This window comes from Ambystoma mexicanum, chromosome 2p, assembly GCF_040938575.1.
Source record: "Ambystoma mexicanum isolate Mex_15411 chromosome 2p, UKY_AmexF1_1, whole genome shotgun sequence".
Taxonomy (NCBI): domain Eukaryota; kingdom Metazoa; phylum Chordata; class Amphibia; order Caudata; family Ambystomatidae; genus Ambystoma; species Ambystoma mexicanum.
In genome coordinates this window covers 1,345,681,488-1,345,697,788 of record NC_090923.1, presented here as the reverse complement: position 1 = coordinate 1,345,697,788, position 16,301 = coordinate 1,345,681,488, and the positions used below count along the sequence as shown (strand labels likewise).

At 49.1% G+C, this 16,301-nt stretch overlaps 1 protein-coding gene across 2 annotated transcripts in view; it reads left to right on the top strand.

Annotated features, from left to right (window-relative positions):
• MYO15A (myosin XVA) overlaps positions 1-16,301 on the top strand; it is a 3,541,761-nt gene that overhangs the window by 2,699,898 nt on the left and 825,562 nt on the right. For both annotated transcript variants that reach the window (XM_069645706.1, XM_069645705.1), the window contains one exon: positions 8,894-8,976. In XM_069645706.1, the coding sequence (XP_069501807.1) occupies positions 8,894-8,976 (83 nt within the window). The remainder of the gene's footprint in view (positions 1-8,893; positions 8,977-16,301) is intronic.

Below are 16,301 nucleotides of genomic sequence, written 5' to 3'. Positions count from 1 at the left end.
AAACAGAACTGAGGAACAAAATAACAGCCTCAACCACTGCCTCACAGACATCTACAGCTGGATGACAATGAACAAGCTTTAATTAAACCCGGCAAAACCGGAAATAATGCTCTCACCCGCAGGATTCGACGAAGCTAACCCACAACTGGACTGGGCGACCGGCATGGAAATGCAACCGGACACTACCAATGTAGTGAGCAACCTAAAAATACTCGGGGACAATAGACTATCCCTGGAAGCGCAAGTCAACACTATCACCAAAAAATGTTTCTTCCTCCTACGGCTGCTCAGAGGATTATTTCCCTACCTTTCCTTCCCTAACAGAACCCTCACAATCATATCCCCGATACTCACATGAATTGACTACGCAAACAACCTCAACCTAGAAATGCCAGAAAGACTCACCAAAAATCTCCAAAGGGTGCAAAATACAGCAGCCAGGATCCTATTGAAACTAAACAGAAGAGACCACATCACCAGCCTACACTGGTTACCAGTACAAAAGCGCATCAAATTCAAAGCACTGTGCATCACCCACAAAGCCTTGTACAGACCAGGAGCTGAATTCCTCCAAGACAAGATTAGCCTGTATCGCCCAAGAAGGGACCTCAGATTAAGCATCGATCTACAAATAGAGCCAAAACACAATGAAAAAAGAGAATTTGGCGGAACAGCGTTCTCATGTCTAATTGCTAACATCTGGAACACCATACCCAAAGAAACTAGAAACACAGAAGACCACATCACCTCAGGAAATGGCTCAAAACCTGGTTACTCAACAGACAGTGAAAACCTCGAAGGACACTGGCAACAATAACACCACAGACAAACAACTAGAGTGGAGACGAGATGGGCCAAAGAACCACAACAAAGAACCAAGCTGGATACCGTCAAGCGGCAACCAAAGAGCCGCCCCAGAGGTTCCAACAAACCAACTGACTTTACTAACCCACTATCCCCTTCCTGCTCCTCCAGCATAAATGACCCCATACCATACCAGACCTTGGGCTAGCCACACTACACATAAACAAACCAAGAATCAATTCTATGTTTACACCCATCATCTTTAGCTGCTGAAGCACACCTACATAGTCCATAAAACCATCAACAACGCAACTACACACCAAGACACTGGATAACCTTACAGCTACACACACCCATGACTCTGTATCCCATATGGGCACTATCTAACCAGTGTGCACAACCAAACCCACCACTACCCCACACAACACACTAACACAAAACCCTACCACACACCCGAGGCACTGAATCTTACCCATATGGTCTCAACACACAAGGCCTCCCGCACAAACTCCCACATGCAAAACAGCACTCACAGACGCCAGTTCCTCCTGGTTCTGAACCTATACTCTCACTCTATCCTCACTAGCTTCCTCAACACCCTCTCTTGCAGAGCCACACAAGCACCTGGAGACTGCCCCTGGGTGGTAGCAGTGCGCGGTGTGAATCAACATAACATAACATAACAAATGATAATATGGAAGATTTTATAACAATGTTCACTTGTTTGATGAATATTAATTCACTATTGAAAATCAGGATTTGGGTTGTTTGAGTGAAGTGTAAAAATTTGTGTCGCCACAAATCTGGTAAAACAACACAAATTATGGCATACCCCCATACCTTCACTCCTTACCCCTATATACCTTTTTTCTCCCCTCTGCCCCCAGCGCTCCTCCTGCCCCCCTGCAGCATCAGATCTGTCCCTCTAACACGGGTCAGATACGATGCCGCAGGGTCCATTTTTCTTTTCTTTTTTTAAAATCCTTAAGCGGTCAGGTGCAGGGGAAACCCTGCAGCCCTTGCTGACATTATAGTGACCAAGGGTGCGGGGGATACCTCTGTAGCCCTTGCTCCCCTTGTTCACTATAATGCCCTTCAAATGGGGGATTTGATCGTAGTCGATCAAATCTGCGATCAAATCTCTCATTCTAACAATTTTATTTGGTCAACTTTTATCACAGATTTAGTAGTGATTAAACAGTATTTGCAGACATCCAGTCATGAACATGAAGCAAGCAATCGCTAATCGTAAGGATGACCAGGAACATGTTTTAGATACACAGAAAAGCCAATGCTATAGCAAATGATAATTTGTGCTAGTCGGGCCATGTAAATATTGAAACGAATTGGCGATAGGGGGGGCGTGGCTACAGAGCCATGTAACAGGTTGTGATTCAAGGAATTCCTGCAGATCCTTAATGATGCTGACGGAAAACTGAGAACGGAGGCAGCAACAAAGTGTGATATTGGAACTGCAGTGGTGTGAATGTGCATAGAACACAGGGATCGTACTGGTGCCGAGATTTGCAGCACGATTTCAGACATAGGAGCAGCAGAAGTTGTGCAGCGCCCTATCCGCGAAGAAACAAGATGGCACCCGGAGTAGAACTAAGGAAGGAACAGATGGGCTAGTGCAAGCAATGCAGAGTGACCAGGGAATGGAAGCAAGAGAATCAGACCCCAGCCGGTAGGATAAATAGGACTGTGCAGCAGCGAATACCAAGCAAACTAACTGGCTGGCTGAATGAGATCAGTCACAATAGCATATGATGCAGGTCCACAGTGGCAGGACATGTATCCCGGCACCCCCGACACTGAGCGCAGCACAGAGTGAGGATAAATGGTGCCAAGAACCAGCGCTGTATTACCCGTACGAAAGAGATAACAGTGGACTGGCTGTGTGGCCATCAGAGCACACTGGCACACCGCGGGCATCCTTGCGACAGTGCAACAGTGGGTGAAATCGGGAGGGAAACATGAACAGCAGACCGGATCAGAGACTGCTCATTGCCCCGCGGCAACACCCTAAAGTCAGAACAGAGTGGACACAATGTATACTTCGTAAGGTGAAACTGTTGCAAGCCGGAGTGAGGCGTGGACCGGGCCGCAGAAAGGGTGAAATTGACATAGAATCGGAGCGCAATGATTCTCTCGCACACTGGAAGCACCGGAGTGCATAACACCGGGCTAGATTGCCGGAAAACAACAATCGCATTGGGGCTTGTAAGACAGGAGCTGAAGCGGATGGCACTGCGGATCGCTAGGGAAACAAGAACAAAGAGGGACAGAGGGCGCGAGCCTGAAGCCTGTAGATGAACAATTGTCTATAACATGCATTGCACATGCAAAATACACCAACGATGAGACTAAAGCGTGGGACTGGACCAATTATGCTCAGTGCTAAACCCGTAAATACTGCAACAACGAAGAGCACCCAGTAGGGGTCATCTGCCAAAATCGAACTAGAGACACCAGGGCAGCTGCACACTAGTGGCTACTAGGGGGGTGCAAGTGCGCTGCAAGTGGGGCAATTATTAACCGGCAGTACAGGACACTAGAGATTGGGGAGGCCCCGTGCTTAAAGGCACTAACACTGGTACAATCCCTAGCAGGGAGCGAAACTACTGCCTGTACTGGGGCAAGTGTACATCACAGGAAGGCAGTGTAAACCCCCGGTGTGCAGAGGGCCTCGGAGGTCCGACAGGAAGAGAATAGATCCAGGTCGCAGCAGAGGCAACACGCATGGAGGCCTAAATACAAAGCCTCCAGTCAGCGGTCTAACGCGGAACGAGACTGAGCTGGCAAAGTGTGAAGGGACAGTCTGGACAGTCAGTCTCAAGACAAAGGCAGAGACAACACTAGTCAGGACCTGGAATGGTTTATAGACCAGGGCGCTGCTAAGACCGTGGAGGAGAGAATATCCTCCATGGGGCTGGGAAAGGCTCCAGCCCATAACGAGAGACGGCGGAAGGGCGAGGAGCGCAGACAGATATTGAGGTGCACCATCACCAGCACCAGAAAGTGAGTGATAGAGAGAAGGACCGCAGCCGGAGTGCGAACAAAGGCATGCAGAGGAGGAATAATAGCGAATAGATCGCGGCCCCTTCACTGGAACGTCTCCATGCAAAGGCACAGAGATGCCCACGAGAATATACTGAGCACGAGAGCACTAACAGATCGGAGCGCACTGCCAACCAAGCACGGTACGAAGTAGCAGGAGGCACCGGGTGCACTCATCATTGAAGAAGGCACAGTGGCACAGAGCCCTTGTAATTGACAGATGTTCAAAGGTGCATGAACTGTGGGAAAAAGGAAGCACCGGGTTTAGTCAAGAACCAGAACGCACTGAACTGGTCTCGACTAACGCATAGCTAGCCGTGACTGCACCTAACTCCAATGGAGTGCATTAGTAGAAGCCGCAGCACTACCTAACGTATTCCAGCCGCAACTAAACAGTGGGATAAAGCAGCGAAGTGCGTGACCAAGGAGCCCAGAAGACGTGCAGGAAAGAATTTGTGCAGGGCACGCACTGACAGCTGCCGCCCCAGCACCAGAAAACATCCTGTCCTCACTCTCCTCCTACTGCCTCCCTCCCCCTATTCTGTGCTCTTCCTCTGGCTCTTCTGCAGCCACCCCCTCTCCCTCCTTCTCTGCCTTTCCCCTTTTCTCTGCTGACAAGGTTTCCAGACAAGTCCGATCTATGAAAGTCTCGTCAAAACAGGTTCACCCCTGTTCCTCCAAAACTATCAAGGATCACATCGACTCCTTGGCTCCTGCCCTGGCTGACTTCTGCAATCACTCCTTCGCCACTGGAGTCTTCCCATCCCCCCTTAAGCACTCCCTTGTGCACCCTCTTCTTAAGAAACCCTCTTCCGACCCCTCCTGCCCGGCTAACTATCTCCCAATCTCCATCACTCCCTTCCTGGGCAAGCTCCTGGAGAAACTGGCCATCTCCCAGCTTAATCTCCACACTGAATCTGTGGGTTGTCTTCATGACCATCAGTCTGGCTTCAGAGCAGCCAGAAGCACAGAAACTGCTCTCCTGAACATCCGTGAAGACCTGCTCTCCAACCTTGACTCTAACACTCTGTGTGTTCTCATCTTGCTTTATCTCTCTTCTGCCTTTGACACTGTCAACCATGCCATCCTGCTCAACAGTTTCCATGATAACCTGGGTATCACTGGTCAGGCTCTGGCGTGGCTGACTTCTTTCCTCTCCAATCGACCCTCCCAGGTCCAACTTGGGTCCTTACTCTCTGACATCTTTTTCTCTACCTGTGGTGTCCCCCTGGGATCTAAACTCTCTCCCTGGCTGTTCAACCAGTATCTGGCACTCCTTGCCCACCGCATCACCACTCTCTGCCCCAACTTTCAGTGCTATGCGGATGATACCCAGCTCATTTTCAGGCTACCCTCAGCCTCCTCCTCTCCTTCCCTCATCTCTGACTGTCTGTCTACTATCCAGGAGTGGTGTGCCGCCAATGACCTCTACCTTAATGCCAGTAAGACTGAGATTCTACTCATCGGCACACCCACTCCCTCCTTTCCTGCAGCTCTCTGGGTGGCCTCTCTGGGCCCTCTTCCTGCTCCTACATGCAAGGAAGAAAACCTCGGGTCATCTTCGACTCCACACTCTCCTTCTCTCCTCACATTTCTGACGTCTCTAAGAAGTCATACTACCAGCTGCACCTCCTTAGAGGTATTCTTCCTTTCCTCGCCTTCGCCCAGAAGCTCACTGTCTCCAGAGCCCTGGTTCTCTCTAAGCTGGACTGCTGTAACAGCCTCTATCTAAATCTGCCTGACTCTACTCTCCGCCCTCTGCAACTCATCCAGAACAGGACGGCGAGACTTGTTCTTGGCCTCAAGCCCAGGGACCGTATCTCTCCAGGACTGAAATCTCTTCACTGGCTCCCAGTGGCTGCGAGGATTAAATTCAAAACCCTCTGCATTGTCCACAAGGCCTTCTGGGGCCTGGGGCCGAAATACCTTCAACTCTCCCTTCCTAAATATCTTCCCTCTCGAGCTCTTCACTCATCCGCCTCCAACTCCCTCAGGGTCAGCCGCTTCTCCAAGCAATGAGTTGGGGGTAGATCTCTCTCCGCGGCAGGGGCCTCCCTCTGGAACAGCCTTCCTGCCTCCCTGAAACTTGAGGAGAACCATCTCCGGTTCCGGTAGCACCTCAAAACCTTCCTCTTTGCTTCTGCTTTCTCTTCCCCTCTCCCCTGCTAAATTCCTGATTGAAACTGCACTGAATCGGCACCGGGCCACTCTCACTGATCTCGGTCCCTGGCCCAGCCACCTGCCCCCGGCAAACACTGCACCACGGGACTGTCTCTGTATCCCTACAGCCACCATCCGGGCACTTGTTCTGCACTTACCTTGCACTTGCCACCAGCTGGCCCCTTATTTATCTATCTTATTATTCCTCTATCCCATGTACTGCACTTTCCCCTCTCCCTTGCCCCTAGCACGTTCCCTTCCCCCCTTCCCATGCACTTGTGCGATCTGAATGACCCCTGGCCTAGTAAGATAGTTGTCTGTCTTCCCTATGTCCCCCCTCCCTGCCTCGTCGCGCCTTGAAAAACTTGTGTATAGGCGCATTATAAATGCCATATCATATCATTCCCAAGCTGTAGAGGTAACGGAGAGAGCATTAAGGGACTGGAAGGATGGCCCATACGAAAAAGGAGGAGTCACTGCAAGGAAGGCACACCACAAGCACCAATAAACGAGCGACAGTGCGCACCGCCTACTAGGCACTTGGACGGCATCTGACAACACTACCGATGCCAGGGAGAAAAAAGAACTCCAGGGAGAAGGCCATAACAATGGCAGCCCAAGCAAATAGCAGTAAGTTGAAGCATTCATCCTTAGACGAGTTTACTAGGCCTACCCAAACGACAGAGGGAACCAAGCCACAACCGCAAGAAGCAAGTGAAGGAGATACACAAGGAGGGATGGACAAGCAAATATTGGTAGCCATAGCGGAACTGAAAGCATTGTTGGAGTTTAAGATAGATGCAATGCAAATAGATATGGACCTCTGGAGACAAGACGTCAGAACACTGTCGGAGCGCACCGTGGCGCTGGAAAAGGAGGTGAAGGCCAACACTAATAGCTGCAAAGACAACTCCCCGGACGTCTCTACATTGAAACAACAAGTGCAGAACCCGGAGAATAGGGCGGAGGAAGCAGAAGGCCGAGCCAGGCGAAACAACGTGCGAATCGTCGGACTGCCGGAAGGCGAGGAAGGCCAAAACCCGACCAACTATATCAATGACATGCTCCTACAAGAAATAGGGGCTGGGTAACTCACCCAAGGGTTCACAGTGTAGAGGGCGCATAGAGCCGAGAAGGCCGCAGCACTGTGCCCCGCCACGACCGATAATAGCCAAGATACTGAATTATAAAGACAGGCAGAAGATCCTGGAATATGTCCGGTGGTACCATTAGTCGGGCATCGGCCTCCATCACGGCATACCCGGATTGCACTTTTTTGGTACAAAAACAACGGATGAGCTATGGGCCACTGAAAACAAGACTGCGAGCAGCCAGCCTAAAGTTTATGCTACTGTATCCGGAGAAGATGAAGGTGATGCATAAAGACTGTGCTTTGTTCTTCGAAACCCCAGAAGACGTGAACAATTGGATGGACCTTGAGAATATGCCGTCGGAGCAGAGTGACCAGAACGCAGGAGGAAGTGATAAGTGACATGGCGATGGGGACACTAATGCACATTCCGGGGGGAGGAGGAGTTGACATATACTGTGGCGATAGAGACATACAGACTATTACGTAACTATGTTTTGTGTCATATTAATAATAGCGATATGCAGGAGTAACGCGCGCTGCACAGGAAAGGGCGGCACAAGAATCACACCTATCCCTCAATAGGTTAGTTAGTTGGCATACTAGCAGCACAGTATCCACCTACCGCGCTGTGAGTCCTGACAATGGGTCGAAGGCTGCTGAAAAGTCCAACAACATCAGCATCCCTGCCTTGCCCCTGTCCATAATCTGAAGCATTTCATTCTTCATGTTCAGAAGTGCACTTTCGGTCCCGTAGCCACTTCTAAATCCGGACTGATTTCGGTGCAATTTTCCCGACAATTCCAGGTATTCTTTTAGCCGGAAGGTAGCCACCTTATCCAATATTTTTAAAAGAAACGGTGCGTTAGTAATAGGTCTAAAATTAGCCGGCATTTTCTGGTCGAGGCCTGGCTTTTTCAACAATGGGGTCACAGAGACCTTTTTTAGTATCTCAGGCACACATGATTCCCTAAAGCAAGCATTAATCAGGCGACCTAAAAAAGGTAGAAATAGCTGTTTATTGTTTAGGATAATTTTAGACGGGAGGAGTTCCCCTTCACCTGTTGATGGTTTCATCTTTTCCATCATATGTAAGAGCACTTCCTCTGATATGTTCCTGAAGGAGAAAGTTGAAGGCATATTTTTAGCCGACTCTACTCCAAAATCCTGTTTATGTGTAGAGGACATATTGTCTAAATTAATAGAGATTTGCGATAGAGCCGATGATATTTTTATTTGCCTCTGTGGATCTTCTTTTTGTAACCCCTGTATTTGGCTAATAGCTGCATGCTACTCAATTTATCCTTCTTACGCTGCCTTCACCCACAGACCTCACGCTAAATCTCATCCTTCTTCCTCTTCAGTGCCCGCTATTACGCCCTTCAGTCATAAGCTACAATTCTCATCCTCACACCTTATAGTAGTTTCCTGCTACTTGATGAATCCATTCGGAGTGTGGGAAATAAGTTTCTTTAGTATATAAATGTATTTACAATCTGTGCCAGCTGTTCCACATTATGCACTTTCCCAAATAATAATGGAAAGCTGGCAGTCGAGACCTGCCCCTAAACACACTGGAGCCGCACCTATATACTAAACATATATCTGTAGAGGTATTGGTATTGGCTTGCATCCACACAGAAAATACAAAGGAAGAAACTAACATTTAATTTGCTGTATAATACTAGCCGGCATGACATCATATACAGTAGAGCTGCAATATAACCCGACTGACTACATGGCTACTGCTTCCTAAAAATGTATGTGTGTTTGTTCCAGGTATGCGGCGACAACGAGGTGATGAAAGATGAAGGGTATTGCCAAATAATAAAACAGATAACAGACAACACAAGCTCCAAGACGTAAGTCGTTGCTTACTTTTTTCGTTGGAGCTTTTGGTTGAATTTGCCCAACCATGCTTATAGGGCCACGTCTCAGATAAGGCAATTCCTATGAGGTTCCCTTCAAATAACTAATTTGTGTGTACAGAATTTGGTTTTGTTTAAGTGTTGTAATTAATTTATAGAATTTTGAAGAGTGTCTGTCATATTTTTCTGCAATGTTAATGAACTTTTTTCAGAGGCTATGAACCCAAATGGTAATATTTGCATGTTGAATATTCCCATTAAATCTCTTTCCCTAATTTTCATATCATTTGAAAACAGGAACTGAGGCAATGTTGAGAGTGCGTTGTTTTGTTCAGTGATAGCTCAATTGTCTTGTTTACATGGAAGTCAGGGCCATATAGCAATTTGCAGCAAACATTTGGGTATCTAGTTAGGCAAGTGAACAGAAAATGTACATTTTCACATACTGCAATATCCTCATATTTTGTGCATGTAACTTTAGCAAGAAAGCACAGTATCTTCTGGTGCCTCTGACCGTATTCACATACTAATTATCAATTTCTTAAATCCTGTTTTAATTCTAAGCTAATGTTGTAACGACACGTGTCCCTTCCTCCCACACGTTGAAAGAAATATTAAGGTAGTATTTGTATTGTCAGGTGTTTATGAATAGTTAACGATGAACGGGATCGGGCACAGACAGTGAAAAGAAACCTAGGATGCATTTATTGAATATCCCAACAATAGCAGTCAAGCTCTCACTTAATAGCAAGGCCTGTATGCTCTTCATTTCCATGGTCTGTGGGCTAAGGGTATCATATTGCAGCCACAATTTGCAGCATAAGATGACGGTGGATCATGCATTCTTTTGTGTAGGACATGGTTTACTGACGTGCCTTTTGGCACATGACCTTAAATCCTCGATATGTGGCTTTCCTTGTGGCTTACCCCAAGGGGGCTTTCAGAACATTATAAATGCAGAGCCTCCTCTTGGATTCATTTGGAGGCTCACAAATAAGAATATTTAAATGTTGTGCGTCCTCCTGGCTCCCTCCCATGCCCACTTCCAGGTGCCAATACATTACGCTCATGTCTCGCGCCATGTCTGACCCTTATTTTACACCGGGAAACTATGCTTATATGGCGTACAGACCTATATGGCTTGTCTGCTATCCCAGTTCATGGCGTCTTGGCAGTCTCAGCTGTCATTCACAGTCACTGCTGGGGATGGGCTTCCAGAATATTGCTCACTTGTACCCACTGTTCTCCAGCATTGGATAATTCATAGATTCACATGCTTGGAATAATTCCTCATCATCATGCTGGAGGTATAATTGTTTGGTGCAAAGGCAGATGAATCTCTCAAAGTGTAAATATTCAAAGGCTACCGCAAAGTTGCGTGGTCTGGCAGTCCAGCAGATGGAAATCCAGACTTTTTCTTTGGCAGCAGTTCTCTTCAGGAGTGGTCACAGTTTCAGGCCATTCCAGACCTTTGCACAGCAGGGGGAAATCTGGTTCATGACAACCAGGGCTTTACATATATGGTTCACAGAGCCAGGGAGAGGCAGAGAAGTGCAAATGCCCCAACCTTAGACCGCCTCCGTGCCATTATCAACATCCATGCAGAATCCTCTTTAATTTGTTTCTACACCACTCAGGGCCTGTTGGGGGAAGGATCTTGCGGTTTGTGAGCAAATGGGAACTTTGTACTTATGGGCCCTCCATGTCATTCCCTCCGTGTACTGCTTTCCCCTTCATTTGTAGACCCTCATATTATCACCATGTTGGAAGTGATCCAGAACTTGCTCTCAGAAGAGGTGATAGAACAGATCCCAGTCAGAGAGCGGGGGAGGGGATGGTGCGGTCCTTTTTCCTTGGTGCTCAAAAAGGACAGAGGTCCATGTACCATCTAAGTTTAGAGACTCCTGGATAGGTTTGTGAGAAGGGACACATTTAAGATGTTGATGTTGATCCAACTTCTTCAAGCCCTGGAGTTCTAAGACTGGTTGATGTCCATAGACCTCCAGGATGCTTATTCCATGTACCCGTCCATCGGAAGCACAGGAAGTTCATGTACTTCAGCACGGGGTCTTGGATGGATTCACATGCTCAAGAATATTCCCAGTCATCAGGCTGAGAATCCTCTGTAAATTTAAAGCAGTTTAGCTTTAAGCTAAATAAACTGCTTGTCTCCTCTATAGCCTATTAGTGTCACTTTGGCTCATACTGCCACAGCCAATGATACTCTTCCTCCTAAGCTCCACCTCTGGTGGCCATCTTCAGAAGAAGATTCTAAGTCTTATTTATCAAAGAAACCTTTTTTTGATGTTCCTTTTTTCCTTATAGAAAGTAACTCGTACACTTAATTAAAAAAAACAAAAACAGTTCTAAATCCAATGGACATCCCACCATTAGCAAAAGATTTTTTTTTAAAACTTTTCTTTATTGGCAAGAAGTAGCAGCCGGTACAGTGTAAATTAGCACAGTAACACACATTTCACAATAAAGCATGGTTCATGGCATACAAGTATTACAGAGGGTCATATACAGTGCCAACTGCGGTTATCCGCGGTAGAGGCGTGCTTCATGTAACGAGATCAGCCCCCCGATCAGGAGAGGGAGGGGAAGACCGGAGCTCCAGGTCCACCTTATTGTTCAGGTAACTACAGAACTCAGTCCAAATGTTTCTAGGGCGAGCATTACCCGGAAGCATTTTAACATAGTCCTCTTCACAGGATTGTGTCCAGGTGAGGACCTTGAGCCACATCTCCAGAGAGGGGGGGGGCCTGCGCTTCCAGCACTGCAAAATACATTTCTTGGCCACACTCGCCGCCACATTTAAGAACTTGGCTACCCGTTTCGGTTCAGTCCCTTCCCAGAGCCCAAACAGGAGAGGCAGGGGTTCAGGATCCACACGGAACCCCACTATTTCAGAGAGGGCATCGAGTACCGCGTTCCAGAACGGGGCCAGTGCCCTGCACGACCAGAACATGTGTGCGTGGTCCGCATCGCTAGCCCTACATCTCTGACATGGGTGCGATTGATCTTGGGCAAATTTTCCAATCGCATAAGGGGTGTAGTACAGGCGGTTGAGCAGCTTGTATTGGATACACCTAACTCTGGAGTTAAGGGAAACCCTGCGGGTGTGCATGCACATTTTGGACCACATATCGTCTGTGATGTCTAATCCCAGGTCCCGGCTCCAGGAATCCCGGACAGTGTGGGGGGGTTCAGCAGCCCGTGTCATCAACATTTTATATAAGTAGGATACGATACCCCTACAACCAGCGGAATTGGCAATGTAGCAGACCTCGGGGGATTCAGGGGGTTCGTTCGGGTATGAAGGCCACAGGCCCTGGACCGCTGCCCTAATGCGGAAGTATTGCAGCAGTTCTAGTGGGGATCTGGAGTGGCCGGGCCTCTACGTCTCTGGGGTGATAAATTTCCCATCAGGGAACAGATCAGAAAGTGATCTGTATCCCAGGTCCGACCAGTGGAGTATAAGGAGCTGATCCTGTGTGGGGCTGAGGCCCGGGAAAGACCAGAGGGGAAGCCATTTGTAGTACGGGGGGAGTCCGAATTAGGCGTAAGGATCTGCCTCCATGCTTTGATGGTGGAGGCCACTGGGTCGGCAGGGGCGTGCGTCTGATACGAGTGAAATAGGATCAGGGACATGACATTCACCTCCTCGTTTGCTAGGATTTCGAGTTTAACATGCGGGGGGGTTCGTGGTGGTGATACCAATACATGGCATGCTGGGCTTGGGCCGCCGTCCAGTACTGGGTGAGGTCAGGAGCTCCAAAGCCCCCCTCTCATAGGGGAGGGTCATGTGCAGCCACTTCCTGCGCATGGCGCCCGAGTGCCAAAGAAAACGGGCGAACTCGGAGTGTAGGTCCGAAAAGTATTGTTTCCCGGGCCAAAGAGGAACATTAGCGAACACATACAGGAGTTTAGGCACGATGATCATTTTAATTAGGGATAGTCTCCCTGATAGTGAGAGGGGAAGGTTCCGCCATCTCTCTATTCTGGTACGAGCGTACTGTGCGGCGGCCCAATAGTTATCAGACACTAACGAGGCTTTCGAGAGGGCCACATGGACCCCCAGGTATTTGATGCCCTTGGGCGCCCATTTGAGAGGAAATTCACATGCAGGCTGGGGGGTGGCAGGAGTAAGGGGAAGGATTTCTGATTTAGAATAATTTATGGCAAAGCCTGAGAATGTGCCAATTTTTATGATTTCTCGTATGATCGGGTCGAGGTGGACTGAAGGGTTTCTGACATATAAAAGCACGTCATCTGCGTACAGTGATATAATTTCGGGGGTGTCTCGGAGGCGAATCCCTCTGCGCACGCGGTTGTTCCGCACGCTGTCAGCCATGGGCTCTATGGCCATAGCAAATAACAAGGGAGAGAAAGGGCAGGGGTGCCGCGTCCCTCTGTGGAGGGAGAAGGGGCCGATAAGCGGGAGTTGACCAGGACTCTGGCTACCGGATTAGTGTATAGTAGTTTAATACAGGACAGCATGTATTTGCCAATTCCCATCTTTCCAAGCACCGCCCACAGATATTGCCAAGAAACCATGTTGAATGCTTTTTGGGCGTCCAATGTCACGGCCACAGCATTGGCTTGGGGATCAATTCTGGAGATGACATTAAACAACTGTCGAATATTTAAGGCAGTTGAGCGGGCAGGCACAAATCCGCTCTGGTCAGGGTGGATGAGATATTTCATGATGGGGAGGAACCTGTTAGCTATGATTTTGGCGAAAATCTTGGTGTCAGTGTTGATGAGGGATAGAGGTCTGTAGGATCCACACTCATCTGGGGGCTTGCCCGGCTTAGGAAGCACAGTAATGACAGCCTCCCGAAGGGACCGGGGGAGGGCGGCAAGACGCAGTGACTCCTCCCAAAGCTCGTGAAGGCGTGGAGCCAGGAGAGCAACGTGCTCCTGAAAGAACTCAGCGGTCAGGCCATCTGGACCGGGGGCTTTTCCCTTAGGGAGGGCCGAGATGACTGCAGTTATCTCGTCAAGGGTGAAGGGAGCATCTAGTTGTTCTTTGGTGTCCAGGGATAATAGGGACATTGGGATGCGTTCTAGGAGGTCGTCCAGGTCTTGTGGGCTGTGCTCCGATTGCTGAGCATAAAGGGTTGTGTAGAACTCTGCAAAGGTCTCAAGGATGGGGCTGTCGGACCAGTGTCGCACTCCATCGCTATCTATGATGCTATCAATGCGTGCCCTACCATTCTCGGCCCGGGCGAGACGGGCCAGCACTCGGCCTGGTCTCTCCCCCTCCCCGTATTTCCGGGCTGCGACGGGGCAGGCGAGGTAGCTTATCTCGCTATGGGCAAGGGACTCGAACGTGTCTAGTTCGGTTCTAATCTGTGCTAGTATGGGCGGAGTCGGGGTGACCGCGTATTCGCGCTCTAGGTCTCCAAGCTTGGTCTCAGAGCGGTTCAGGGAGTTTCTAATATCTTTGAGTACCCCGGCCTCCATAGAGATGCACATGCCCCTGATGAAAACTTTAAAGGCCTCCCACCTTACCCCGTCCGTAGTGTCATGGCGTTTGTTGCTGTCAAAAAACATGGTGATATCTGCAAGAATGTCAGCCTTGAATACAATGTCGTGTAGTGTGTCAGATTTAAATCTCCAGTTAGAATGCGGAGGTAGGGCAGGGCGCAGGGCGATATCCAGCGTGATCGGGGAGTGATCGGAGAGTGTGCGAGGGAGAATCTGTGAGGTGAGTTCTTTACCCATGAGGCCCGCAGAGAGAAGGAACAGGTCAATCCTGGAGTGACTGTCATGGACGGAGGAGTAAAATGTAAACTCTTTCGACACCGGGTGGAGAATCCTCCAGGCGTCCCCAGACCAGCGGCGAGCATGTGTGCGTGGAGGCGACGGGCCGCCCTGGACAGTGTTCTGGGAGCAACCCCGGATCTGTCCAGGTCGGAGTCCAGGATGAGGTTCATATCCCTCCCCCCCCCCCAAATGATGGGAACCCCAACATAGCCAAGGAGGATATTAAGGATATGGTCAAAGAATTCGGGTGTGTCAATGCATGGAGCGTATGTGTTGATCAAAAGGCACTCTGAGTTGGCTAGGAAACAGTGAAGGATCACATATCTGCCCTGGGCATCGATATGGCTGGCGCGAAGGGAGAACTCCAACGACTTGTGAATCAAGGTGAGGACACCCCTGGATTGGGAGGAGAACACAGTGAAATATTTATTAAGGCCCCAAGCCGGGGCAAGCGAGGACGATAATTGTGCAAGGGCATGAGTTTCCTGTAGGAAGAGTATCTTGACCCCGTGCCTCTGGACGTAGGCCTTGACCCTACGTGCCTTGGTGTAGTTGCTAAGCCCCCTGATATTCCAGGACATTAGCCTAATGGACATTTATAGCAATTTAGGGGGGATCCGAGTAGTGTGTGTCAAACCTTGCCAAATAGATGCCGGCCACTAGTGCGGTGGCCTGATGTGTCATTTCAGAAGCTGCCACTGTCTCACCTTTTTTGTTAATATAACTTCCCCGAATAACACCTCGCCCCACCCTCACTGCCACCCCCAACCTAGCAGTGCCCAGAAACCCACCCAAATTCTCATGGCGTTCCTACCAAAGCCAACGTGGCTGGTTCAACCCCCAAACCAAACAAGGGGGAAGCCCATGAACTGAACAAGCCAAACTCGGCGTTGCAACTACAGCGGGGGTAGCTGCTGCTGTGACCCGGTCAACATAGTTGAACGGTGGAGTACACCAAATAGTGTGTAGCGGTGATTAAGTTAAATCGTGAGAGGAGACCGCATAGCAGGGCCCAGTGAGCAAGGGTTGTAGGGGTATATAGTCCATGTAAAGGTGCCATATATCATGGACAACACATCTGCGACCCTCATAGCATGTCTTAAACATTCAACAATGAGTTGCGACAATAGGAGCATTCATAACAGGAGAATACATGAAAAAACAAGTAGATCACAAAGAACAGGCGTGGTACCAGTACCACAATGAGGCAGGTATCAGGTGTCTAACAGGCCAGCTCAATCCTCATCACCAGGGTCGGCCCCGGGGCCCGCGCTAGGAATGTGAGCCTCGATGAATTTCACCGCCTCCTCAGGGACAGTGAAAAAGTAGTTTATTACGGTGATTGAGCTTCAGCCTGGCGGGGAATAACATGGCATATTCTACCTTCCTCTCTCTGAGCATCTTCTTCACTCCATTAAATTGCCTTCGCTCCATTTGGACACTGACAGAGAAGTCCGGGAAAATGCAAATGATCTGGGATTCAAGTCTTAGTTCCCCCTTTTCGCAGGCCAACCGGAGGATGTGGTCTCTATCCCTGTAGCTGA